General features: G+C 34.3%; 1 protein-coding gene across 1 annotated transcript in view; it reads right to left on the bottom strand.

The window, feature by feature from the left end:
• Positions 1 to 1,777: 1,777 nt before the first annotated feature.
• The window catches only part of LOC149070441 (uncharacterized), a 236,875-nt gene continuing 212,587 nt past the window's right edge, over positions 1,778 to 26,065 (bottom strand). The window contains exons 6-12 of the mRNA XM_089250182.1: positions 24,170 to 24,295; positions 21,694 to 21,768; positions 20,281 to 20,353; positions 19,701 to 19,813; positions 18,253 to 18,367; positions 12,831 to 15,994; positions 1,778 to 9,266 (exon numbers count right to left, since the gene is read on the bottom strand). Of these exons, the coding sequence (XP_089106308.1) occupies positions 9,192 to 9,266; positions 12,831 to 15,994; positions 18,253 to 18,367; positions 19,701 to 19,813; positions 20,281 to 20,353; positions 21,694 to 21,768; positions 24,170 to 24,295 (3,741 nt within the window). The 3' untranslated portion in view covers positions 1,778 to 9,191. The remainder of the gene's footprint in view (positions 9,267 to 12,830; positions 15,995 to 18,252; positions 18,368 to 19,700; positions 19,814 to 20,280; positions 20,354 to 21,693; positions 21,769 to 24,169; positions 24,296 to 26,065) is intronic.

The raw sequence follows: 26,065 nt of genomic DNA, 5'->3' as shown, positions 1-26,065 counted from the left end.
AAAGGCTTTATGAAAGCTGCGGAATTTCTTAATATACTTTTTATGGCCCCATAATTAATTTTAAAACATCCTAAACTATATGGATTGAAGCAGTTGGATATCAAAAGACAATACGGAGACATTAATTTTCATTTTCGTACTTGAGAGGATATAATTGAAAAGTTAAAATCCGTGTTACTGCATGGATATCCAACTGAAAACTTGGTCTGGCTAATTATTTTATATTCAACTAGCTATAATACCCAGCGATGCCCGGGTTTTCTTCAATGAGGCTTTTTGGATGACGTGATATCTCCCTCTCTTTCTTGAGGGACATATAAACCGTGTCCAAGTTAACCAATATGGTGACTTCCTGCGGGACTTATGAAAGAACAAATCTAGATTTAAAGAAACATAGAAATTTTCTTTTTTAAGGGGCGCTAAGTGTATTTCTATTCCTCTCCTTCCACCCCTTGAACTTCAAGTTATCCATCTCTGCCTGTTTCTGCTTCCAAAAATGCTTAATTAAAGCTGTGGAATTCCTTCGATGTACTTTATCGGCCCATAATTAATTTTAAAACATCCTACACTATATGAATTTATGCAGTTGAATATTAAAAGACAATACGGAGACATTAATTTTCATGCTTGAGAAGATATAAATATACGGCTGAAATCAATGTTATTGTATGGATTTCCAACTCAAAAGTATAGGTCCTGCAAATTACTTCATATTTAATTTTCTGGGCTTCGTATTTCTAAGCGAACTCAATATTTTTAAAATCGAGAATTCGATACAATTTTTTAAATTATTGATGTGGTGGAAAATCCCTCTAAATTTCCATATTTCTACAGTAAAATCGGCAATTTTAACATTGATTTCTATGGGGATCATCCTGTGCCTGTCCAATACCGTCTGCTCTAGAAGGTATTGGCCTGTCCCTCAAAGTGATGCTGCTGATGATTATGACGTCTATTCAAAAAGCTTCATGAAGTGGTCCGCACTCTTCTAGGTTAAATACCTTAGTGAAAATACCGTTATAATAACTTGGTCATAAAAAATGGCGGCCCCTGCAATCATGCCGAGGATTTCATGTTGATCAAACATGCAAACTTTCTTGTCATCGTTTCATGAACATTTAACTGTCAAAAAGATGTGAAATTGAGGAATCGAACAAGACCGATACATATTTTTGTCGTGGAGTTAAATGTGCAATGTATTGTACATGCTGTGTAAAGTCTATTATTGATTGGCATGATATTAAAATTGATATTTAATAGGGTTTGCTAATAATGAGTACTTTGGAAATATTGACGTGATTTAGGGAAATTCCTCAATTTTCCAAAATTTTACCAAATAAAATTTATAAAAAAAAAATCCTTGATTAAAATATACTGTATATATATACTGTTATATAAATTAGCTGCCCCCTTTAAAAACATGGAGCCCTGGGTAGATGCCCATGCGGAAATCGGGTCTCGATCTCGTTTCTGTCTCGGCAATTATTCCGTAACGCTTACGAATTACGCTTAAATTCAAGAACTAAAATTTAACACAAAATCGCATAGCTTAGAATAGAACCCCTTCATACGCTATGTGAAGTATATGAAGGCGTCTTAGCTTAGAACTTTCGTAGGTCGACGTATTAATGTGTATATATAGAGCCCCTCCACTCATCTATCGCTTTCAAGAAAGCAGAGCGATGAAAGAAACGTGTTCCGTATTTTATTTTTAGTGATCCGACAACCCTAAATATTGCGTATTTAAAAAAAAAAAAGTCACACAGACACACATCAATCACGGCTAGTATAATCAGATTCTATTTACAAGCAGTTTCAACTAAAATACATAATTATCAAATACACACATCATACATATTAATAAACATGCTAAAAAGGTTAAAAAATTATCCCATTGGAGAGACTTGTGCAAAGATAAAGCATTTGCATATTTTTTATTTATTTATTCCATCTTGTAAATATCAAAGAAGCGCACAAGTGAGATTCGTTACATCCAAGTGAGAAGTAAATAGTTACTGTAATTTCTCCTGCCTGTAATCCACGGATGAGCCAATATTTGTATTTCTTTTATAGTGCGGATTATATATATATAAACTCCTGCGTAAAACATCTGCAACTTTTTTGCTGAGAGGTTGGAATGAAACAAATATTTTAAATACAATCGACAATTTTCATTTTTTTTATAAATATCAGATGGCATAGGATAGATAGATGGCCTATAGATGCAAGTAGAAGAGGATAAACATCTTTTATAAAAAAAAATTCTCCCATCACAACCCCTTGATTCCTTGAGATTTCATCAATGGAGACGACAAAATAGCTAGCAGAAAATTGAATGTGAATGGATTACAGCCAGAGGATATTACGGTAGAAAATAATTAAATTATATTTATATAATAATAATGGTAGAGGAAAATGATTGCACACAATTACAAAACACGATGCTACAGCAAAACAATACAGACTAGACAAAAAAAAGTTTTTTTTTTCTATCATTTTGTAAAACTTCATTCTTTGCGTAAAATCGGTTGTCAACCTTCGAGAAAGTTTCAGCCATTTCTATAGAACGCATATTTGCATTATTTAGATATGTTTAATCAATAAAAAAATTATTTGAATATGTAATGAACATACAGCATTAGACATACATACATACATTGTGGACAAAAAAAGAAACAGACACTTTTAAAATTTCATACGACGTACAGTATATGAATACTTATTTTCCTATGAATATTGTTGGAAGCGGCTATTTATTTTGTGCGCACCATGTGCATGAAAAAAATGTGTAACGGTGTACAACTGCAGTCTGATCATGTTAAGATGGAATGATATTGAATAGTAAAAAAAAAAAGATATCCATGTGTTTTACGGTGAAATTTAGCAAAATGAATTCAACCTTGAAAAAACTATGCTCTATGAATAGAAATATCATTAAAAATACCATTTAACCATTGATTTATTTCAAATGTTTTACACATGTTCTTGATTGTATGTGCTATCCTATGCTGGTATCAAGTTTTACATAGATCTTGGATACTGAATTCTTTAAGTTTTCAACAAAAAAAAAAACATTACAAACCGATTGCGCGCATAATAAAATACCATGACATCAATTTAATTGAATAAAAATTGATGCAAAATAAAGGAAACTCTTCAGTTCATGAAACTTCATACCAGCACAGGATAGCACATGCAATCAAGAACATGTATAAAAAAATTTAAAATAAATCGACGGTTAAATAGTATTTTTAATATTTCTATTTTATATAGTCGTTTTTCACCATGTTAGAAGGTATGAGCCTCCTTAAGGTACTTCCTCACTCATATATATAGTCCCAGAACACGTGTTCATATGGGTGGAGATACGGGAGGGCAACTTCAAAAGTGAGGAGTCGACTGGTGTAATGTATGTGTATATAATAATTGACATCATCGTTCCCCCCCCCAGACCTTCAAGTCTATTTCCGCCTATGTCTAAGTCGCAGAACACGTTCACTCATATGCAAAATCACGCAACACGTGTTATACGACTTGTCACTCGATAAATCGAGTGTTTTTAAAATGTTTTTAAAATGATTGATGTGGCGCGTTATTGGTCTTAACAATTTTTTCTGCATGTTTGCGTTATAATTTTCAATTGATTTAATACATAATAAAATTTTAAGTGCCTGCACAATATATTGTACCACCGAAGGTAAATGAAAAGATTTAAATCATTTTCGGACGAGGAGTGGGAAAAAAACAATATTGCATCAGTGAGCTAGATTCGAACTCAGGTCTTCAAGTCTGATACACTACCATGTACACTAAATTGGTTGACAGAATAGGGACTAATATACTTTCAGTAAAGCTGTGAAGTGTAAAAATTTTGAATTTTTCGAAATGCACTCTACTACTTGTATCACTCGCTACCATTAACCACGGAATGGTAGTTTTAGCTTACGTGAATTAAAGAATGTTCGTATGGCATACAGTGTATTAATCGAAGTTATGTTAATAACGAAGCCTGGTGAGCGAAAGCACAACAGAGAACAACAGATCGTACAATATTACGAATTATCATAAACCAAGAAGCAACGTGATTGGCTGAATAGAGCTCTTTTCTGTAAAAAAAAATCGTGTAATCGCGACGCATTTGCGAATTATGCTGGCGGGAAACCCTACTCAAGTTCCGCATTTGTGAAGTAAAACAAATAAGTTTAACATTGATTTCTATGGAGGAATATCCTGTGCCTGTCCCTCAAGGTGATGGTGATTATGATGCTATAAGAAAAACCTCGTTACCATAATGTCCCGAAATAAAGCTGTGGCTGATACAGCTTTGAAAGTTAATTTTTAGTTCATGCGCCCTATTTAAATAACTCGTTTCCTGACATTTTAACTTCGTGGGATTCTTATGAAAATTTTCATGAACATTTTTATTTCAATTAAATTAATTTTCTTTTATACGTCCGGACATTTTCTGATATTCAATTCGTTTTTTTCCAAAAATTATCAAAAAGAAAAGGAAACTTCTACGGAGACTTAAACATATAATTTTTACTCAACCATAGCGTTTCTACTAAAAAACTTTTCTCTAAAGTCATTTTTTCCGGATACAACATATATAGTACATTCCAGCTGCTTATTTACGGGAAATTACGGTACTAAAGTCATTACAATGAGAATCTAAACGAGTTGAATTAAAACAAAACAAAATTTTTGTAAGTGCGCAATACATCAGATTTTTTGCAAAAGATTTATTCACTCAGGTTCACCATATCGCATGAATGCAATGGAAATTTTATCTGCATGAATAAACAATTAACTAATAGTTTTCGGCCATACACTGCATGTTCACAATGGCAATTCAGATACGTCTAATTGCTTAATACAGTACTCCTTAAAATTGTAGGGTTGTCAAGTTAAAACAAAATTCAATTTTCTCGAAAGAAGCGAGGAACCAAAAATTATTTTCGATGAAGCTTTCTTTATACAAATACTGTTAAGAAATAGTGTTTTATAGTACAGAACAGAGAATCTAGATAAAATATATATGTGCTACGGTAAATGTGATAAATCGGTTATTATGCATACTTACCAATCGTCTTGGTAAGCTAGATAAATTTATTACTTTTACCGGGAAATATATATATAATACCCAATGCGTTGTTGGTGAATCTGATAAATACTTGAAATTTATCTGTGACAACTTTATCTGTGTAATTACCCTAGTGTAATTGTTGAATTTGATAAATACGAAAATAATTCCAAATGAGTCTAGTATGTGCGATGAATATAGTCGGACCCAGATATAATGATTACAAATTTTACGATCTTACCGATATAATGATTTATGTATGAATTATCATGTATAGTATATTATCATATAATACGATTTTTTATGTTTACCAATGACACAACGCTACGGTATTATGCATTATCCCTGGTAATATTGATAATTTTTTTAGTACTTATCAAATTTACTAACGATGCTTGGGTACTGTGCATAATCGCTAGTAAAAGTAATTAATTTTGGGAAATTTATTAAACTCGCCAAAATCCACCGCAATTTTGCATAGTAGCCGGGTTTAACACATTTAGCGTAACATATATTTTCTTCATAGAGAAATATTTTATTTTACGAACAGTATTTAATGATTAAATTAAAAATTAACTGATTATGTTTTACAGAGCCAACAAATAATTACTTATAAAAATAATAATGACTTGATATTAAGAATTAAATAAAATCAATTCAACAGGACGACTGGACTTTTTAACACACAATCTCGCGAAAGATCCAGTTACAAGAGATTCTACTGAAAAATCAATAACTTACTTTATGACAAAAAATAAATTTTTATTATTGATCAAATGATGTTAGTGGTTAATTGCTAGCATGCCCTGACGTATCAACTTGTGGCAATTTATCCCCATTAACAGCACACACAAATGCCACATCTATCATAATGAAAGCATTGTTTTTCAGTAAATAATATTGACAGTACCTCCAACAACAAGAAATGAAATCATTTACAAAAAAAAAAAATTCTGTTAGCTATTTCAAATAATTGTTCACATGATACTTATGATTCACTGAACGCATACAAGAAATGAACAATTCCAAGAAAAGATACATAAACAGTTCAAGTTCATGCTAATGACATGCACAAAACTTTCTTGAGTGAGGAGAAGAAAATGTCAAGAATCGGAACAAGAACCTCATTCAATGCACAAAACGTTCCTTCCAATCTCGAAATACAGCCACTGGCCATATATATCAACAGCACACACCCCACTTCCCTCTCTCAATTTCACGCCCTATAATATATAATTATTTTTTATATTTTTGTCTTCTTGTCACTCATTCACAATCACACATTACAAACAAATGTATCAAATTATAAAAATATGTTTATAAAAATACACATGATTACAGACATTGAAAATTACACATACAACACTAGTGCAATGTATTTACACAGTCAAGGGAAGAGAGAGAAAAAAAAGAGAGGATTATGGGGACTACAAAAGTGGACCCAAAATGAGCACAACCTGTAAAACCAGTATAGTCGCAAATAAAACATCTTTTAAACAATGGGTTTTTAGAAAGCAGTGGAAACAAAAAACTAACAAACGTTTCTCTGAATTATTTCACAGCTGAAAAAAAAACCATGTTTATATGTGAAATCACAGTTGATAATCACAAATCAATTATATCTGATTATTTCAGAAGTGGCACATAGTAATATCTTGCAATTATAATTACATATTTTAATGGCTAAAGCACGGTCTAATAATGAGCATATATCACATATGTTCACCCCCTCCATGTACACAATTTTTTTTTGCATTGTCAAAAGGTGAATTTACCGTTCGCCTAAGCCTTGTTGTAAATTGAAAACTTGGGTTGGAAGAGATCTTGACTATAGGATAAGTGTATTGTTCTAGCCAGGGTCATGTTTCGATCATAACTTAGACCTGATGTCTTGGAGGGATACTGCACATGATTGCTCAATGACATAACTGCATTATATTCGAATATATATCCCTTCTGCCACCTTTGTTATTGACTGCGACCTTGGATCATCAACTATCTTGTCCTAATCTCACTGTACAGAAGTACAAATGAATTGTCACATTTTTTTGGGCATCTTTTTCTTAGCCACCTTGTTGGGCATTTTGCCTGTTGTGGCGTTGTATTGGTATTTTAGAATCTTTATTATCCTCCCTGACCACACGCATTCTATATATTCTAATTGTGCTTGAGTTTTTCAAGTCCAAGCAGTGGCATGGAAGCCGTGGGTGCTTGAGCATGAATTCAGGAATCAAAACTTCCTACTTAAAGATCAAGATGAGCACCCATGGATGGGATTAAGTATTTAACGACCAGGTGCAAAAACAGCATTGCGACCCTCTATAAAACAGGGTTTCCTAATCCCCCATTGTCTATGAACACCCTGGTGCATGCCAGGTTTACATTGGCACCCAAGAATGAATATCAAACTACTTTTTCATGATAATAAAAAACCATTCAACAATAAATTTGGACGATAGGCAGGGCCTGATCTTGAATCCTGCAAACTACAAGGTCGCAGAAAGCTGCAATTGGAAAGGAGCCAATTTCTTAGGGCACCAGCTGGAAGGGGGCGATTTTTTATCACCAAAATATCATTCATTTACACTTGAAAAATGTCCAGAACCGATCCTGACGATAGTGCCTGCTGCTCAGCTCAAAAATTGCAAGTGTGCCCCCAGGCAGTGCTGTCTTAATACATTGGCCCACCCAGGCACAGCCCGGGGACCTCGAGCAACATAGGGGCCTCATAAAATGAGATCTGGTTGAAATATTCGGGAATTTGCCAGGTAGGAGACCTCACAAAAATCACTTGACTTGGGGGCTCATGATAGTCTTGAGATGGTCCTGCACCTAAAGGTCGTGAAGAAAGGGCTAGGGCCCAACCCAGGGCTGCAACCACTCTTTTAGCCAGGCAAGCATGCATTATGCCTCCATCATGTAATTTTGAATAATTTTAAAAAAGAATTTAGTGCCCCCTCTGGTCCAGCGTCCGGGCACTAGATCTATCTTCATTATTCTGCTGGCTTTGGGGGGGGGGGGGGGAGGGAGGTCTGCAAAATCTCTAGGCAAGAGGGCTTGATGACTAAATTTTAGAGGTCTTGGCATGGACCCCACATCCTTTAGTAGAGCCCCTAGGCTAGGATCTTTGGTGGGAACCACTTTCGTGAATTTTTAATAAGTAATATATGAAAAACAAAAACTGATAAGAATTGTCCCGGGTTAGAGACCCGTCAGCCCCACCCTTTTGGAACATATAAATGTCCTGAACATAACATTGACAAAGCAAATAGTTTGAACTTAAGTCAAACCTAAAAGTTAAAGTAAAAATGTAAGAAAAGTATTTTTATCTTGTTTAGTGGCCCGGTGCAACCGCACCCTTCGTATTTGTCTAAGTGGCCCTGCGAGCACCCCACACGTTTGAAATACTTCCAACATTCCTTGGGCAGAAGGAAATTTTTGCCATCACATTGAAAATTTAGAAAAACATTGGAATTACACAAAGAAAGAATCGGATATATTCTACAAGTACTCAAACTCTGATTTTTTTTGTGTGAATGGGAAGAAATCTTAACGGCACTTTTTTAAAGTATAAAAGATGTGGGAGTTAAAAAAAATACACATTTTATGCATATGTTTATGATCCGATTGTGATTTTCAAGGATATAACAAAATATTAATCCTAGCTTGAACGTTAACAGCTATTGAATTTTGAAAGTCGAATCATATCCATGCAAAGAAGTCAAACATAACATCGTAATATTTATGACATACTGATTTCACAGGTCAGACCTCTTCATACTAAACAGTGTTAAAATAGAACATTGATCTGTAGAGAGCAGCATAAAATACTGTATAGTTATAATTACTTTTTTCACAAGTTCTTCTAAACATGTCTCACAGAACACACTTATACATCTAATTAATTAATCAATTAATCATTTAGTTTAATAACATTCATTAGTTCATTTTATATTTTGACTTCTATTACGAGAAGCACATATAAGCATCCTCTTGATGAGAACATCGATTTAATTCCAGCCTAATAACAGTGTACTGAAGCAGCTGAACAGCATGATGACTGGCACATCTTGATGCCCATTTCTGAGATATATATATGCATATATTCTTAAGTCATTTGCATCTTTTGGAAGTTATTTACCATGTCCCATACTTTTGAGGAGCGAGATGGCTTGCTTGCAGCCTAGTGAAAAAGAACGAGAAAAAAATTGTGTTTGTATGACACAAAATGCCATTAAGAAAGTATTTCAAACATGCATCGATTATCACTATGTAACACTATTTTTGTTCCAGAGTAACCAGCCTCAATTTTCAATGGCTGACGACTAAAAAGGGCAAAAAATAGCAATTATGTGTTTAGAACTTTGCTTTTGAACTTGGGATAGCAAAATTTCTGTTATTTTGGAAGCCAAATATCCGAAAAGCAGGATTATTTGAATTGTAACAAAGTATCACAAAAATATTATGTGATAAATGGTAGCTTTTCCGAAGAATTGCCAGTTATTTAGCTCACAGATCATGGATACCTAAGGGTTGACCATATTTCATTGAAACTAAAAGGAAGCACACAGCCATCATTGGCAATCAATTATCATAAAGTCAAATTGCCTCCCATCATTGAAATGAAAGTTAAGCCAAATAAAAAATAGTTGATTCCAGACCTAGAAACTGCAAATATATATATATACAATGGTATAATACCAGTCACAGCCTCTCCTTACTAAGCATTGTGTCATGTGATATTACAATTTTCAACAAATACTAACGTTTTGCTTATTCCTCCTAAATGATCTCTGAAAAGCACTAATGTATATCACCATTGCACATAAAAATTTATCATATAAAATAATTTACCACAGACCTAGATGAGAAATAAGCAGCATTAAAGCACCTACAATATGTTCCCTACATTTTCTGTGGCAAAGATTGAAATACGAACTTCATCGGATTACAGTAAAAATTTTGGAATGCAGAGAACTTCCCTAAAAAGTCAAAGACTGATAAAAAAGATTGGAACATCTATGTTTGCATGCTTAATGGATTCCGAGGTAATGGCTGGACCAAACGCCATCTTATGGTTGTGGAAAAACAAAACTCTACGCGAAAAGGAAATGTCCAATGTTTCTCAAAATGCACATCTCATCTCCTCCATGCTAATCCCAAAAAATTCAAAGAAAACATGGGTGCTCACCCAAAAGAGCACCTTCACCAACGAATTCTCGACTTGGAGAATCTATATGAAGAACACATAGAAAATATGGAAATCAATTTTGGAGCTAAAGCGTGAAGACAAAGCATATACTGTATAGGAATAAAAATGGGAAAGCAAAATTATATTTTAATTAAAAATTTTATTATATATTGCTCTAATTTTATTTTCTGTAAAATGTCCAGGTACAGTGATTTCTCACTTATATGTCAGGGAACAAGAAAAGATACCAAAGTGAGAGAGACATAAGTATCAGTGTTAGCTCCCACTCAAAAAACTAGAAAAAGTAGCATGAGGGGCGTTGGGTATCCCCCTAGAAAACATAATCATATAGCATAATAAAAAAATGAAAATCCTCAATTTTTCTTTAAATTGAAAAAAAAAAAAAATCCATAGCAGTATTTCAGTATCCTATAAGATTGACTCAAGCCAAAGCAAAATGATAAATATGACTTGGCAACAGAAACAATTTTTGGACAAAACAGGATATTAGCAACCACAGATAATTCTTTTCAGTCTCTCCCCACAATATATTACATTCTTTTTTGGAGTCTTCCACAGTCCAGTCTGTCAACACTCTTTGACAATGCAAAGAAAACTATGAAGACAACTGGAATACTTTTTAAGAATGACGCTCTTTCGAGACCACTTTCAAAAGCACTGTGAGAAATCTTAAATAATTGCAGGGTCCAATACAAACAAGCCAAGATGAACTGGATGGTTTTACTGTATTTTCAATCTTTTTTTAAGGGGATTTGTTTACATTTTATTGTTTAATGCCAGTGTAATCGTTTCTGACAAATGAAGCACTTTCACTTCTAACTCTTTGCTGAGCGTTGTAAATATTGTTTATGCCTCTGCATGCCCTAAAAATACAGAAGTCAATTGAATGCTATTGGGCAGCATCAGAACCATAAAACTTACAATAGACCTATATATCCAACTGCTTTGTTATGCAAACTGTTGTTTCACCTATACGCAAAATGCACACGATAATTTTGATTAATGAATGTTAGTTACCATGAAGATCATGTGAGGTAGCAAATACAAAATTATTTTTCAATTCAGACAGAAGTTTTTGATGACTACTTGTTAAACCATCAAACTAAGCAAAAGAAAAATTAATAAACCAAACGGTCCACATACACCCCCTCTCCCAAATAACCTTAAAAACTATACAATTTCTGCTTTGGCAGAATCATTACTTGCAATCTGCAATATTTGGCAATATATCTATGATTTCCCTCCTCAATTAAAATCAATTACATAAATTTTATTAAGATTTGGTAAAAAAAAGAAAAGGTAGGACAAAATCAAGCAAGATGAAACCTAAGTAGGACAAAAGGAGACATTTTACCAAAAAGTGGAACAAGTCAGAGCCCTGTAATATGAATCTAGATGCGTATTGCGTATGATGATATTTATGATTCATGCATGAAAATTCAATTTTACTCTTTCAAATTGTGTTCAGGAGTGAAAATACTCCTTTAAATTTTAATTTCTTTAGAGTTTTATTTCCCCTTTTCTCATATAAAATACTCCATTTTTTTACAAAACTACCCTTTAAAATTCTGGAGAAAAGTGAAAAAAATTACTCTTCAAAATTATTTTTTTGAATAACACCAATAAGTATATAAACATACTGAGCTGTGACCCAGTTCATATTCCAAAGAATTTCTAACTGAATATTATTAATATAGGTAATCACCTATAAGTGAATACAGTAAAACCTGTCTATAATGATATTGTAGGGACCTAGAAAAAATATTTATATGGACAGGTTATTATTGTAGACAGTTTGAGCACTCGCACTATTTGAAGCAAATAATCATTATATGCAGGTTCATGGTTATAGACAGTATCATTATACACAGGTTTCATTGTAGTATTATTTACCTCTATATATATATGCAGGGCTTGACAAATCGAGAAAGTATTTAGGCAGCAGCCCAATTTTTCAGGAGCCAAGCATGGTATTTTGCTCAAGAAAAACGGTCCTAAATAATGTTTTCTTTCTCTTCTTTCATGTTGAAAGATGTAGCGCAATGAAATCAGAAAATTTTGTGTCACTCTTAGATTCCAATTTAAAGATTTACTCCAATTTAGCCACCACATTTTAAAATTTTTAAGCGGCAATACCGATTTTATAGTCGCCATGGCGACCCGGAGCCTGGGATTTGTCAAGGCTTTCCTATATGTATCTTTGACAGGGAGTGCAAAATATTGTCTTACAAGTGAGAAATCACTGTACATGACTTGCATTCTAAAAGTTATTTAGTTTTGAAAAAAAAGTCAATTATTATTAGTGCAAAAAGTTTTTTCTGTCATTTTCAATATTCCAGTCACCCAATAGTAAATGACAGACTCCCATATATTGACTCCCCCTACCATAAAAGCAAAGTTTGAGGGGAATAATTATTATTTTCATGGTTTATTGTTACAAGAGTGTTATGTCATTGGACATCTATTTCAACATGTTTATTTGTATGTATCTTCAATAGCATTAATGCCATTACAAAATGAGAAATATTCACTCACGTCTAGAAAAGAATTGGTCGAAGAACCAAGTAGAAGTCGCTCCCGCTGCTCCCGAAGCTCTCGTCTTTGTTGCGCAAGTTGTAGCCATGAGGGGGCTGGAGCATCTGGGTTCTCTTTACCCTTCAAAGAATCTACCCCAATGGAAGTACCATTTGAAAGACTCTGAGAAGGAGAAATAGATATTGAAGCTGCTCTTTGAAGATGTTCGCTTCTGCATGACACTGAAACAGTCTTATCTGTAGTGAGAGCAGAACTCTGCTGAATTCGGAGGACAGCATTGTTTTCTGCTGCGGGAGGGAGAATCGCAGTTACCTCAGGCTCACTAGCCAGTCTTTGTCTTTGTACAAAATTTCCAGGTTCTATTATATCGGGTGAAACAACTTTTAGAGATGGTCTGCGATTCAAAACGATTTCTTTAGGTGGCTTTACATAATGAGGTCCTGGTTTTTCTTTCTCACTAAATGATTTAGATTTCCTCTTTATAATCTCAGGAGATGCACTTTCGGATCTCTCTGAACCATCAGGTGTCCCAATAGATATATTACTACTGGTTGAAGGGCTAGGTGTGCGAAGATTCTCCGAGAGCTTCAGTGAGATATCAAGTGAGGGCTCGCTAGTTGGTGAAGGGTCTTCTACAGAATCTTTTTCTTTATTATCTGTCTTGTCTTTATCAAAGTGCTTTTGCTTGATAGAACGACGTGCAAACACCCTCAAGAGTTCTGGTTCAGGTTCATCCGATGGCGGAGTGTCCTTAAGAGGTTTACGTGGAAAATCTTTCTTAGCAGATTCAGTGGAAGAATGTTTTGCTGTGTTTTCTGATAACGACTCTTGTTTCTTATTATCGATTTCAATCGATTTATGCTCTACTGTGACTTGTGCAGAAAGTTTTGCTGGGGGTTCTGGACTTTTTGATTCTGTAATATGACTTGCTTCTTTTCTTGATAGTGATGACGTCGATTGAACTTTGACTTCCCATTTTGCGGGTCCTTCATTGGGTAACTTAGAACTTTTGGGTGGCTCTTTAGTATCACCCCGAATAATATCCTCACTTCTAGACAATTTGTCTGGTGATGCTTTACCCTTTGAAGAAATGGGTTTGGCAGAATCTTTTTCAAAGCTCTTGTTCTTATGGATCCTAATCTCAACAGGATAATGCAATTTTTCCATCTTCGTGGTTGGTTTGATATCTGGTTTTATTGGTTGTTTTTTAGTGGTAACTGGAGGTATTTTAACACTAGCCGCTTGTTGTATGACGCCTGAAAATGAATGACGGTTATTACTTTTATCTGTGTCTTTACTCTTTCCAGCAACTCTTCTCTCAGATAAATTCCTTTCAACTGTGACACTGGAAGTAGACTTTGTAGTTTCGGTTTTCGCCTCTTTATTTGCAAAAGACAGAGGCTGGTACTTACGATCCTTAACACGTTGACTGAAAGGTACTATTTCTACAGAGAGGCGCTTGGTTGACTCTGGGGTTTTTACTTGTGGCAACAGCGCTTCTTTCTCTGCTTTGTTTTCTTTATCGGCGCTCACCACTCTCGGACTGCTTTTTTTTGAAGGTTTGAGATGAATTCCCTGATTTAAAGAAATTTTCGAGGAATCTGTATCTACTTTGTCTTTTGCAGCAGAATGTTTAGAAAATCGGTCCTCTGGAACCTGTTTTGGTTGGGAAATCTCTTGATCAGAAGTCATCTTTTCTTTTGAAATGGACTTTACGGAAACAGTGACACGATCATCTGTTGCTCTGTGGTTGTAAGTTTTCGAATTGATGGTGATACTAGATACATTGCTGTCGAAACCAGTCGATAGAACATCGAGTGAGCTAACCCACTGTTGACTCATAGGGCCACTTTGAATGTGTTCGAGCGTATCCCTTGGACTTGGTATGTTAATACTATTGAATTTTTCATCCACAGTCACATAATTACATGCTTCCGTTATGTCAGAAACTTGATGGGAGATGAGAACACGGCTGTCATTATCACCGAGGTTGTCAACTTGCATTGCAACATACTTGTTACTCATAATACTTTCCTCTTCAGGAGACATGCCTGAAATAATTTTGCCGCTGCTACTACATGCTTGCTCATGAGGACTTGGAATTTTCTGGTGTTGTAGTTGATGTTTTATTGCCATTTCCAAGTTGTTTTGCTCAAATGGTGAATTGGCCTCTTCAACAGCAGGGTTTATTGGGGACCTCAAGGGGTTGTCCCGTTCACCAATTCCTTTCTCGAAGTGTTTGCTAGTTTTTAGTTCTAGACTTGACCTCTTGTTTTCAATACTAGAGTACATTATTGTTGTTTGTTTAGGTACGTCTATAGGAGACTTCATTTTTGAACTTGTTGGTTCAAATGGCTGACTTATATCCTGGAAGCTACTTGGAACACCTTGTTGTTCCTCGGAAGAGTCAACTGAACTGCTCGGATCATTTACTTTGCTTTCAAATTTGGCACTTGAACGCAATGGACCCGTCACCAGACCACTCTCTTTCCTACAGACTGATTCAGACTTTTCAATGCTTTTGATTAGAGCCGACACACAAAGCGGGGGCACATCCGTTGATAAATCACTGGGGAGTGAAACAGGATTCTTGGAGTCTCTATCTTCTGATGTGTCAACAGGCTTTGCAGTTGTTACGTCAGCTTTCATCACAGCATCGTTATGTTCACTGATTTTTGCATTGAAAATGCTAGTTCTAATGTTCTCTGACACAGTGCGTGTTGTGGCATCATTCCTGTTATCAGAAGAAAAAACACCAACACCTTTCGTATTTTTGAAGGCAAAATGATTAATATCTGTATTGCTTTTAATTTCTGCGCTAAAATGTGGTTCATCTCCAGTGAAATCTTTTGATTTCCGTTGAATTTCTGCTTGAGATCGTCTATTAGGATCTTGGCTGGAGGGTGCTCCCTTAATGCTATCAGAAATGCTATGGAAATATACATCATCCGATTTCTCCAGCTGCGAAGTTTGTATGATTGTGCCGCTCAAGGAGCTTGTACTTGAAACAACACTTTGGAAGCGCACAGCTTCGGAATGTACTTCCTGATCAAACCTATTTAAACTACCAGTTGCATCTGAGATCAGCATCTTTGAAATTTGTCTCTCATTGGATTGAAGTGATTGAACAGATGAGAAACTACCGACTTCATGCATCATAGATGCTAAAAAATAAAATATAAAAACTTAAAACATGATCAAAGAACAACATTTTTTTAGTGTTATATAGTTTTTATCATACACAGGTATATGCAACAACACTTACGGGAAACCGTAATCCAGGAAGCGATTTGGATTCAGTACAAAGAAAATAATATTTAACACTAGAACTGGAATTTTAAACTACCAAGAACGCGATGGTAGTGGTCATTTTGACTGCTATAGGAAAAATCATTTTTATTTACGGAAACTTCTTAAAGCTATTTATTCAGTCTTATTGAGTTATATTATAAATATAACTCAATAAGACTGAACATCTTAACAAACCTTCTTAAACTTATATTTATAATATAACTCAAGAATATAAGATTCTTTTCTTCATGTGACATTGTAACAGCGAATGCAATGCAGTAGAAGCACAAAGATCCATAAAAATATGTGCTAAATGAATTGATTAATATAAAATGACTATCTTTTTCAAAAGGGTACCTTTGAACAGTGCAAAATGGGTACAGGAGAAATGAAAACACTGTGATCATCTGAGTTTCTGAGAGAACATCTGTTCCCTTAACATTAATGCTTGCATAAGAAGACTGTCCATTCCAGCATGATTTGAAATCATTAATTAAATATGTCTATAGCAATCAAAATGACCGCTACCATCAATCGAAGAACTTCATTTTACTCCCAAATTAAGAAACCTAGAATATTCGTATTTTAGGAATTTATTAGCCTTGACAAGGTGAGAAAAGTCATGAAATTTCAACAACCTGGGATAAACTGTTTGGGTGTAATCGCATGTCAAAGTAGCTTTGCGGTCAAAATGACTGATTCCGTTGTTCTAGTGCTAATAAGTGGAACTGAAATGTAGCAGAGCCATACTTCAATAGGGTATCAACAAAACGTGCAGATATACTACTGTATCATTATTTATAAATTTATAAAAATAAAATTATTTATAAATTTATAAAAATGATGCAAATAATTGCAAATAAGGCATTACATAATTTATGACAATTTAGACATAACTTAAACCAAGAATGACAATAAGTAAAATAAAACTTTTATTATAATATACTACAGACTACCATAGCCTGTTTCCCCCCCTCCCTAGCCATTGTACGATCAATAGATGAAAAGCTTATTTCCTACGTATTTTCTCCAGATATAGTTAGGTTAAAACTATAGATAGGTCTCCAGAAGGTTACCTAATGGTAACCTTCATTAGTGCCTTCCTTGCTCGGCAGCACTACCTAATGGTAACCTTCATGGTGGAAGAAGAGAATCTCACTACTGCACCATTTGGGCCCTGATGATATCACTGGTTTTTATTTAATCATTGTTAATGCTACTTTGAAACTGAAGAAAAAAAAAATCAAAATGATGAATAGTGTCATTTCTTTGTGGCCACCCCAAGTTATCAAATCTTGTGAGTGACTAACACTCTGTAAAAATTTAAGTTCTGGATTAGATGTATGTCTAATTATGAAACTAGATTACTAAATTGAATAAATTCCTTTCAAATCAGCCATTTTTAATTGATAAAACTACTAAAACTAATTCAAAAGGGTTTGGCCGATTAATTTTTATGATTGAATGATTGAACTGATGTGTTGTTGCCAAACTCTCCATTGAAAGCACGAATAACAGAGACATCAAATTAAGAGATATTCTGGATATTATGCCGAGGTGAACTTAGGAAAGAAATGTTTGCTGTCTTCACTGGGGAGCAAACCCAGGACTTCTTGCAAGCACACTGACTATTGTACCACAGACTTTCTTCCGACACACAGCAGCAAAACAATTGCCTAAAAAAATCACCCAATTCTAATGCTGTCACCTGGAGGCTAATTGCTGAAGTTAAGAGAGCCTGCATTGTTTCTACTCAGTAAGTCAAGCTACTGCGCATGTTTTAAGGGTAGACATTATGCGTCTGTGGTACAACTGCCAGTGCACTTGCCCAGTTTGCAAGAGGTCTTGGGTTTGATTCCTGCTGAAGACAACAAACTTTTCTAACCTTGGCGTAATATCTAGGTAGTCTCTTGATTTGATGTTTCATGGGCTGAGAGAAAAATCATCCAACAGGGATATCAGTGTTCAGCTATTTAAAATATATATTTCAAGATATGTAAAAAAAATGTAAATTTAGATTTATATCAGTTGAATCAGTTTAGTCACAACACCATGGTACAAAAACTTAAATGAAAATGTATTCTATCAATCAATGCATACAACTTATCTAAAAAACAAAACAGTGTCATACTTGATGAAGTTATAGTCATATCTGTAGCAGATAGTTCCGATTTGATGCAGAATCGGCCATTGTCTTCTGTGATTTCAGGTGTGGTTGGCAATGTACTCAACCTAGAAGCCGCAATCTGGATTGCCAGAAAGGGGAGGGGGAAGCACAGAAACATAATTATAGCTATTAGAGACAATCAGTATGTTGTAAACATATTTCATCATAATATATAAAGTTTATGTATAAAAATATCCTGAGGGGCAAGGCTGTCATTTGGGAGGGGTGATTGCTCTCTCCCCTCGGCTTTAAAAAAATACACTAGAAAAGATATATATATATACACACATTAAGCATATATATGTTCTTTGTATCTCCCTCCCCAGAGGGGGGGGGGGCTCACAAATAATGTACATTTATTTAGCATAATTTTTTACCCTTTAAGGGATCCCCCAAGAAAATGTCTGCCCCTGTTCCTCGAGAAGGCACGCTACAGCCCTGCACACAATTTCAGTCAGAAAGAGGTCTTGATCATTGGACTGGATTCTCCAGTGGAACCCCAGACCCCTTTATAATAAATTTTTGTGCTAAACAAAAATCTGGCTTCCAAATGTAACAGGAATTGCCTTATGGTTAGCTGAGCATCATTAGTACCAGTTCTCCTACTAGGCAAGTGTAAAGTCACTCCTCCTGAGACACTGTGCCAAGCAGCGTTGCTTGGGAAGGTTGTGTTTGACATCTGTGAATTTTTTTATGGAAGCTGTTTAACTTGTTCTTCATTTTTGGTCATGGCAGACATATGAGAACAGTACGGGTCTATGAAATTTTGTTTTCTGCTCAGGAAAAAAAAACAGAAACTGTTGGGATGTAAGAAAAGGCTTACAGTGATGTTGCTATGGATAAAACTCAAGTGTACAGATGATTTTTACATTTCAAAGAAGGTGAAATGTCGACTGACAACCAAGCTAGCTGCTAAGCAGATTGCAAAACAGTGTGCACAGTAAAGACTAGATTTGTGAGAGACGGGTGACTGGTTTTTGCATCAAGACACAATGTTTCATTTCAAACTTCATTCACAGCTCACCAATTGTTAACAAGAAACAGTATGATTTCAGTGTGTCACCTATTTACTTTATTTAACTCTATGTGACTTTCCTTTGTTCTTATGGATGAAGAGGAACCTGAAACGAAAGCATTTTGCTAACATGGATGAGGTGAAAACAAAAATGACAGAAGTGCTCGCTGGTATCACAACATACAAATTTAAAAAATGTTTTGAGCAATGGAGGAAAAGGCTCGACAAGTGTTATTAGCTCTAATAGAGAGTACTTTCAAGGAAATGGAAGAATTTTTATGAAATAATTAAATTAAAAAAAATGTAAAAAAAAGAAATTCCAGTTACTTTTGGGCACCCTCCCCTCTTCCCCCCCCCCTTCCCTGTATGACAACAGATGAAAGCTGATTTTGTTTACCTGCTTGAGTCTTTTCTGAGGTGGACCATGGGTACGTTTTGGTCGTACAGCTATTTTGTGTCGAGCAGCAGTGTGATTCAAGGGTACCGGCTGTGACAGCTCTGGCTCTCCTTCTACACATATGACACATGAATAAAAAATAATGCATCATTAACACTAATAAATTACAATGAATTAATTATGGGATTGAAGAGAGTTTTTCAAAAAATATTAATCGAGAGAGGATTTTCTTATACAGTGGATGCCACTTATAAGGTCCCCACTTAGAACGTTTTCTTGCTTAGTATATCTTACTTTTGTAGTCCCAACTTTTATTAATATTCATTAAGTTTTCCCGTTTAAATAATTTTCCTGTGTGTGATATTACAACATTTATCATGAAGATTTTTTGAAAAATGTTATAAGCAGGATCCACTGTATCTATAACACAAAGAAATTTCATAGAATCTGTTAAATTCAAACAAATTAATGGAAATGTACAAGAATTTCTAATTCATGAAAAAAGAAACAAAAAACAGTGAAAAGTTATTTTTGCAAGATCGATGTTATTTGAATGTAAGTGACATGAAACAAAACGAACCCAAATCTAAGGATCTTCGTTCAAGTAATGACATCCTTGATGAGTTTCCAGAAGAAGATGCACCAAAAGAATCCTGATACAAAAACAATCTGGTCAATTCAAGTTGGTTGAATTGATTAGTATATTTATATAACACAGTACAGCAGTCAAGGCCATAATTCAATCAGCATGACAGGATGCTCTGCTGTAATGGATGTTCAATGAGCCAAATGACGTGATTTTAATGAATCGTTACACAAGTATTAATATTTGATCTATCACCATCTTACACAATTTTCATGATTTATTTTTCATATACAGTCGAATCAAATTATAGCAAAGTCCAAGACCGGAGAAATCACTTTGTAATAACGAAATTTTGTTATAAAAGGAATTACATATTTTTACATTGTTCCTACGTAAACTTATTTGGGGGAGTAGAAAACTTTTCATTAAAACAATATTTTCACTACAACGGTATTCGTCAAAATGGGAATCGCCGTATTTGAATATTTATTGAATAAAAGATGTTCCAGAGGTACTTATGTTCGATATTGCCATAACGTGAAGGGGTCTGCGTGCCTCCTGGCCCCAAAGTCAAGGCTGTTGTTGGAAGGGGGGAAAAATCTGTGAAATGTGTGGGGAAATTACTGATGCACATGGAGTATGTCCCATGAATGAATTTACTGGGTGTCAGTTCTGGGTTCCCAGTCTATTAAATACCAGTATTTTCCCCTGGGAAAGAAATTTCTGAACGTTTACTGGCTACAGCCCTCACAATGGCACCTATAATTATTAAACTTTTTAGCTCCAAATGCATAAGGGAAAAAAATCATTAGACACATGAAAATTTGAGCATTTTGAACAAGTTAAAGCTGACAACAATTGTATTTTACCCACAGGTGTGAAACTATTATTGGAAATATAGAGAGAGGAGCTTAGGCCTAATTTTTCAATAGATATAATGAAGATTACAGCAAATATTTGTGAGGAGGGGCCCTTATGGATCAAATATAAGTATATGCCTATAACTGTGTACCCGTGTTCTGTATTTGTCTTTATTAGTAAAACTACTTTCATTCTTCATTGAATAAACTGTATTGTACCACGTTAACTGGCTTTATATGAAAATTAATATTGTGCAATGCAAAATGAATTAGTAAATTCTACCATTTAAAATAGAGATCTTTCTATGAGGCTAAAGTTTTTCATTATATGAGTATTTATGTAACAAATAAATTAAACTTGTAGTTCAAAGTATCACTGTATTATTAACCGAAAATTTAAGGTAGTAGTTACATTGAGTAGGAAGAAAATATAAGAAATGTTTTGTATCTGGTTACTCATAATTAAAAAAAACCATGTTTCTATAAAATGTGGAAAACCATAACTTCAATTTCTTTTCTAAAATATGAAATACATGCCAAAATTCACCTCATCATTCTCTGAGCTTCCCATACTGAGCAAACTTCCAACACTGGATGTCGTTTGAGATTTCAATGACTTTGTCTTTAAGAGGGGAGAAAAATTTGGGGTGATTAATTTTTCAAAAATTCAGTTATGTGGATACAAATACATTAAGAAAATGACAAACATTATTTTTACCTACAATATATACATTTTTTCACAGTCAATATGCAGTTGAACCTTGATTCAATGACACCATTTTAAAGATTTTTAATACTCTGGAGTTGTATTGAATCATGGTCCAACCCATGTTTCAAGGACCTTCATTTCATGAATATACACATGTTTATAATAAACTATCTCAGGGTACGATCAGTATTATTCTATGACATGTATTTTATGTTAAGTTTTAATATTAAAACCAATTTAACATTCATTTGGGTTATTCAGCTGTCTAACTTCTTATGTGTGGCTCATTTCAAGTCTTAATTTTAACATCTGAATCTTTTGATCAATAAATAAAATTGATTTTTTTTTCACCTAGAGATTGATGTGCTATTTGCTTAAAAAGTGGGGTTTATTTAATTAATTTATTTTTTGGCATTAGAGCATCTCTTTTTTTAATGCAAGTGTAATTGGCAACTCAGTTTCATAAAAGATTCTGGCAAGGGCTTAATGTAGTTCAAAGTCACAGGGCTTCGAACACCCTTTGATACATTTGGCAGATGAACAAAGCAATGTTGATGAAACAATGGCTAATGTGTCCCACACATGTGCCATAGATTAAAATGATTTATTCAAATTCACAGCAGCAAATTATATCATCTTTTGCAATCGCAAACTTCATGTCCTTTAGAAATTGAAAGAATGTTTCTTTGAAATAAATGAAATGAACACAATCAACAACTCTTTCTTGGCAGGTTATTTTTGCAGGGAGGGGGGGGGGGAGTGAACATCATAAGCTTGTGGCTCGAAATGTAATGGTCAGTTGGTAGGAAAATGTCCCCATCAAACACTAAGATTTTAGCAGCCCTTGCAAATTGATATTGTGCTCTAAACCTGTCTTTATCAATCAATTTGAATCTTTAACAAGTTATTGAAAAGTTAAAGATTCATTGGATTTTAGCAAAAACACTAAGCTTTATTCTCAAATCAAAGACGACAACTTGCTTCAAATTTTTACTTTTTGGGCAAGTTACAACAAAGGATTAAAAAGTATGGTAGTACTTTTACCAAGAAAAGGAAATTAAAATATGTTGAGACAAAAAAATACTATACTAATTTCCAAAAATAGCACACAAACTTGGTGCATTTCAATGGCATTGTTTTTTTTCTTTTTGTGAGAATTTTTAGAACTCAGCAGGGTAGACATTATATCAGGGTTCTACTGTATATTAGCACTAACCCTGCATGAAACAGTCAAGCAATTTTATTACAGTAGACTCTCAACTATTATGCTCACGAGTATCTGGACTCCACACTATTCAGCCTATTTAAATAATAATTCTCTACTATAAAATGAGGAATAATTTATTATGCTAAGGTTTTCCAAGTGCTATTCATTTGTGTAATCATTTAATCGACGAACAATAAAATAAATTTGAATAGTTTTTGTAAGAATTAAGTTTACATTAATATTTTGTTTATTTTCGAAGTTTATGCATTTATGCTGTACAGTTAAAATGTACAATACCATAGAGTTATGCTGGGGAAAGGTTTACAGCCAAGATAGTGGTGTATAGAGAGATGGACGCTTTTTTTCCGAGAGGCCTTTAGTTTGAATTCCAGCAGAGACCACTCAACTTTTGTTTCTGAGCTCACCTTGGCATAATATCCAGAAAACATGTTTCCTTAATATTATGGTGTATGTTTGTAGTAAAAAATGAAACTGGGAAACAAAAAAAAAAACTGACCCCCCCCCCACAAAGAAACTTCTGCTTACGCTATTGTACAAAACAAACATTTATAAAGTACTAGGCCTATATGGTACTTAGAAATTAGGAAATATGAATAAAAGCAAGTTTTGGTATAAAAAAGGGTTGTTTTTAATGGTGTGAGTGAGCATTTATAGCATTTCGGCCTATCCAGCTTTTTTGTTATCTGGCCTGCCCTTCTGCTACATTAGGCCCCATAGTCCAGTCTACTGTATTATCAAAAAGTAAAGGATAATAGAGATGCAATTTCCCCATGTATTTATATTAAACATCATGTCCATACAAAAGATTATTTAATTTATATGTATTACACTTATATGGCACAAAACATTCTGAATGAAAATTATTGCAAAATTCATGCTTAAAAACAGGTTTAAAATTTTGGAACAAAATATCGAATTCTCAGTTAAATCCAGGGCTTCAAACAGGTACAAGAATGCTAGCTGGAGAAAGTATGGTGCTTCTCGCCTCAATGTTTAACAAACATTAGGACAGAAACAGTGATGCACGTACTCATACAAATGAAAATCAGATTTCACATGCAAATGAAGATTGCATGAGCCACATACTTTTAGCCCTTGATTAAGCACATCAACTGTTGTAGGACTAGCACACGGACTATGGGGTAATCCAACATCATCGTCGTCATCATCATCTGAATCTCGTCTTGCATGGACTCTCGAAAATAGCTCGTCCTGAAAAATTCATGAAATTAATCAACAAGTATAATATGAAAGCTAAGTAGTAGAGCATCTCGCATGCATACACTATATTGCCAAAAGCTTGCTTCTTTTCGTGTATGATGTTCAAGCATTTCTCTTATATAGACATATATAAGAGATAGACTATATGCTATATATAGACTTGTATAGCCATCAGACATGTTTTCGTTTGCATAAAGCAATGGCTTATTTTTGAAATAATCAAATAACATAAAATAATCGAAATATCAATTTGTAGAAAATCCCTTATCCTCCAGTTACTCTCAGCCAGTAATATAAATTATAGCTCACGATATCAGGTATATATTTCTGAATTTTTACAACATTCAACTGGAGAAGCTGCATTATATCTGGCAACCAAATTATGAAATAAAATAAAATATATATTTTAAAATTATTTACTAAAATTACTCATATCTCACTGAATAAGAAATTATCAAACTAAATTTTTATACCTGGTATCTTATGTATAGTGAAAGATTTCCAGTGAATTTGATGAAAATTGGTTAAAAACTCAGCATGTTATAAGCAAAAAACATCATCTGATGAATTGGAAGTTTTATAGAAAACCTTTATACAGTAGAAGTCTGTTATAACGATGACAGCTCACAATAATAGGAAACATTTTCATTGCAATGGACTTCTTGTTATACAATGGCATATTTACAGGTGTGGGGGGGGGGCAAATTTCAGGCATGAGTGGCAAAGAAAGTTAGTAGAATGGGAGAGGGCAGCAAAATTTGTATGAACCTCAATAAATCAATCTCTGCCCAGATATCAGGGACTAGGTCAGTGAGTGACCTACAGATTTTGTAAACACACAAGTGAGTAAAAGAGCAACTAAAGTGTATGAACAAGCATGTAAATGACCAAAAAAGAGTGATCTAGAGCATGTGCAATCTTGTGAATGACCAAAACAATGACTTAGAGCACCTGCAATTATGCGAATGACTAAAAGAATAACCCAGAGCAGTGGTCCTCAACTTTTTTTGACTTGCGGAGTCCTTTCTGGTATATAATTTTTATGGTGGAGCCCTGTAGGTCTATTTTTTATTTATTTATCAGTTACTGATTTATTTTTATTATATAAAAATAATTATAATGATATTTTTCAAATTTACTCTTTTTTAAAAATTTTCCTCGAGTGGCCGTGGAGGACCAGTTGAAAACCGCTGACCTAGATCATGTGTAGATGCATAAATGGTCAAAAGAGTGACTTATATAGCAAGGAACCATGTCAGTGAGCAACCAAAATAGTGATTTAGAGAGTGTGTGAGCATGGGAGTGACAGAAAGAGTGACTTAAAGCCAAAACACATTACATTGATGCTATGTGATTTCACGTCACGTCAGAGACGTGATTCATGAAAATTCCACGAAACATAATTTCCACATATACTGGAGGAGTTATTCAGCCTAGGCAATGCTTTGGCAGTAGAAAACATGATGAGGAAGTCTTAGAAATTTTATTGTTTGATTGTTTAATTATTAATGCTTTTAAAGTACAGTAGTTTAAATATACATATTGTTTCATTTTTCATAAATATCACTGTCGGTTATTCGAATAACCGACAGTGATATTTGCCCTGATCAGGGCAAGAAAAATGTCTATCCAAATTTCTGATGATGAGGCAGCTTCTTTTGGTTATAAGAGAATTATATTTTTTAAACAGATTCAGCTTTTCAAGCAAACTTGAAAGATTTGCGCATAGACATCATTCACAAAATGTCAATGTGGAGTGAC

This window comes from Pholcus phalangioides, unplaced genomic scaffold (assembly GCF_987345545.1).
Source record: "Pholcus phalangioides strain wild (caught in Gottingen) unplaced genomic scaffold, Ppha-v1.0 ptg000022l_1, whole genome shotgun sequence".
Taxonomy (NCBI): Eukaryota; Metazoa; Arthropoda; class Arachnida; order Araneae; family Pholcidae; genus Pholcus; species Pholcus phalangioides.
Note: the sequence above shows the minus strand (reverse complement) of the source record. Positions and strands in the feature narration are given on the sequence as shown.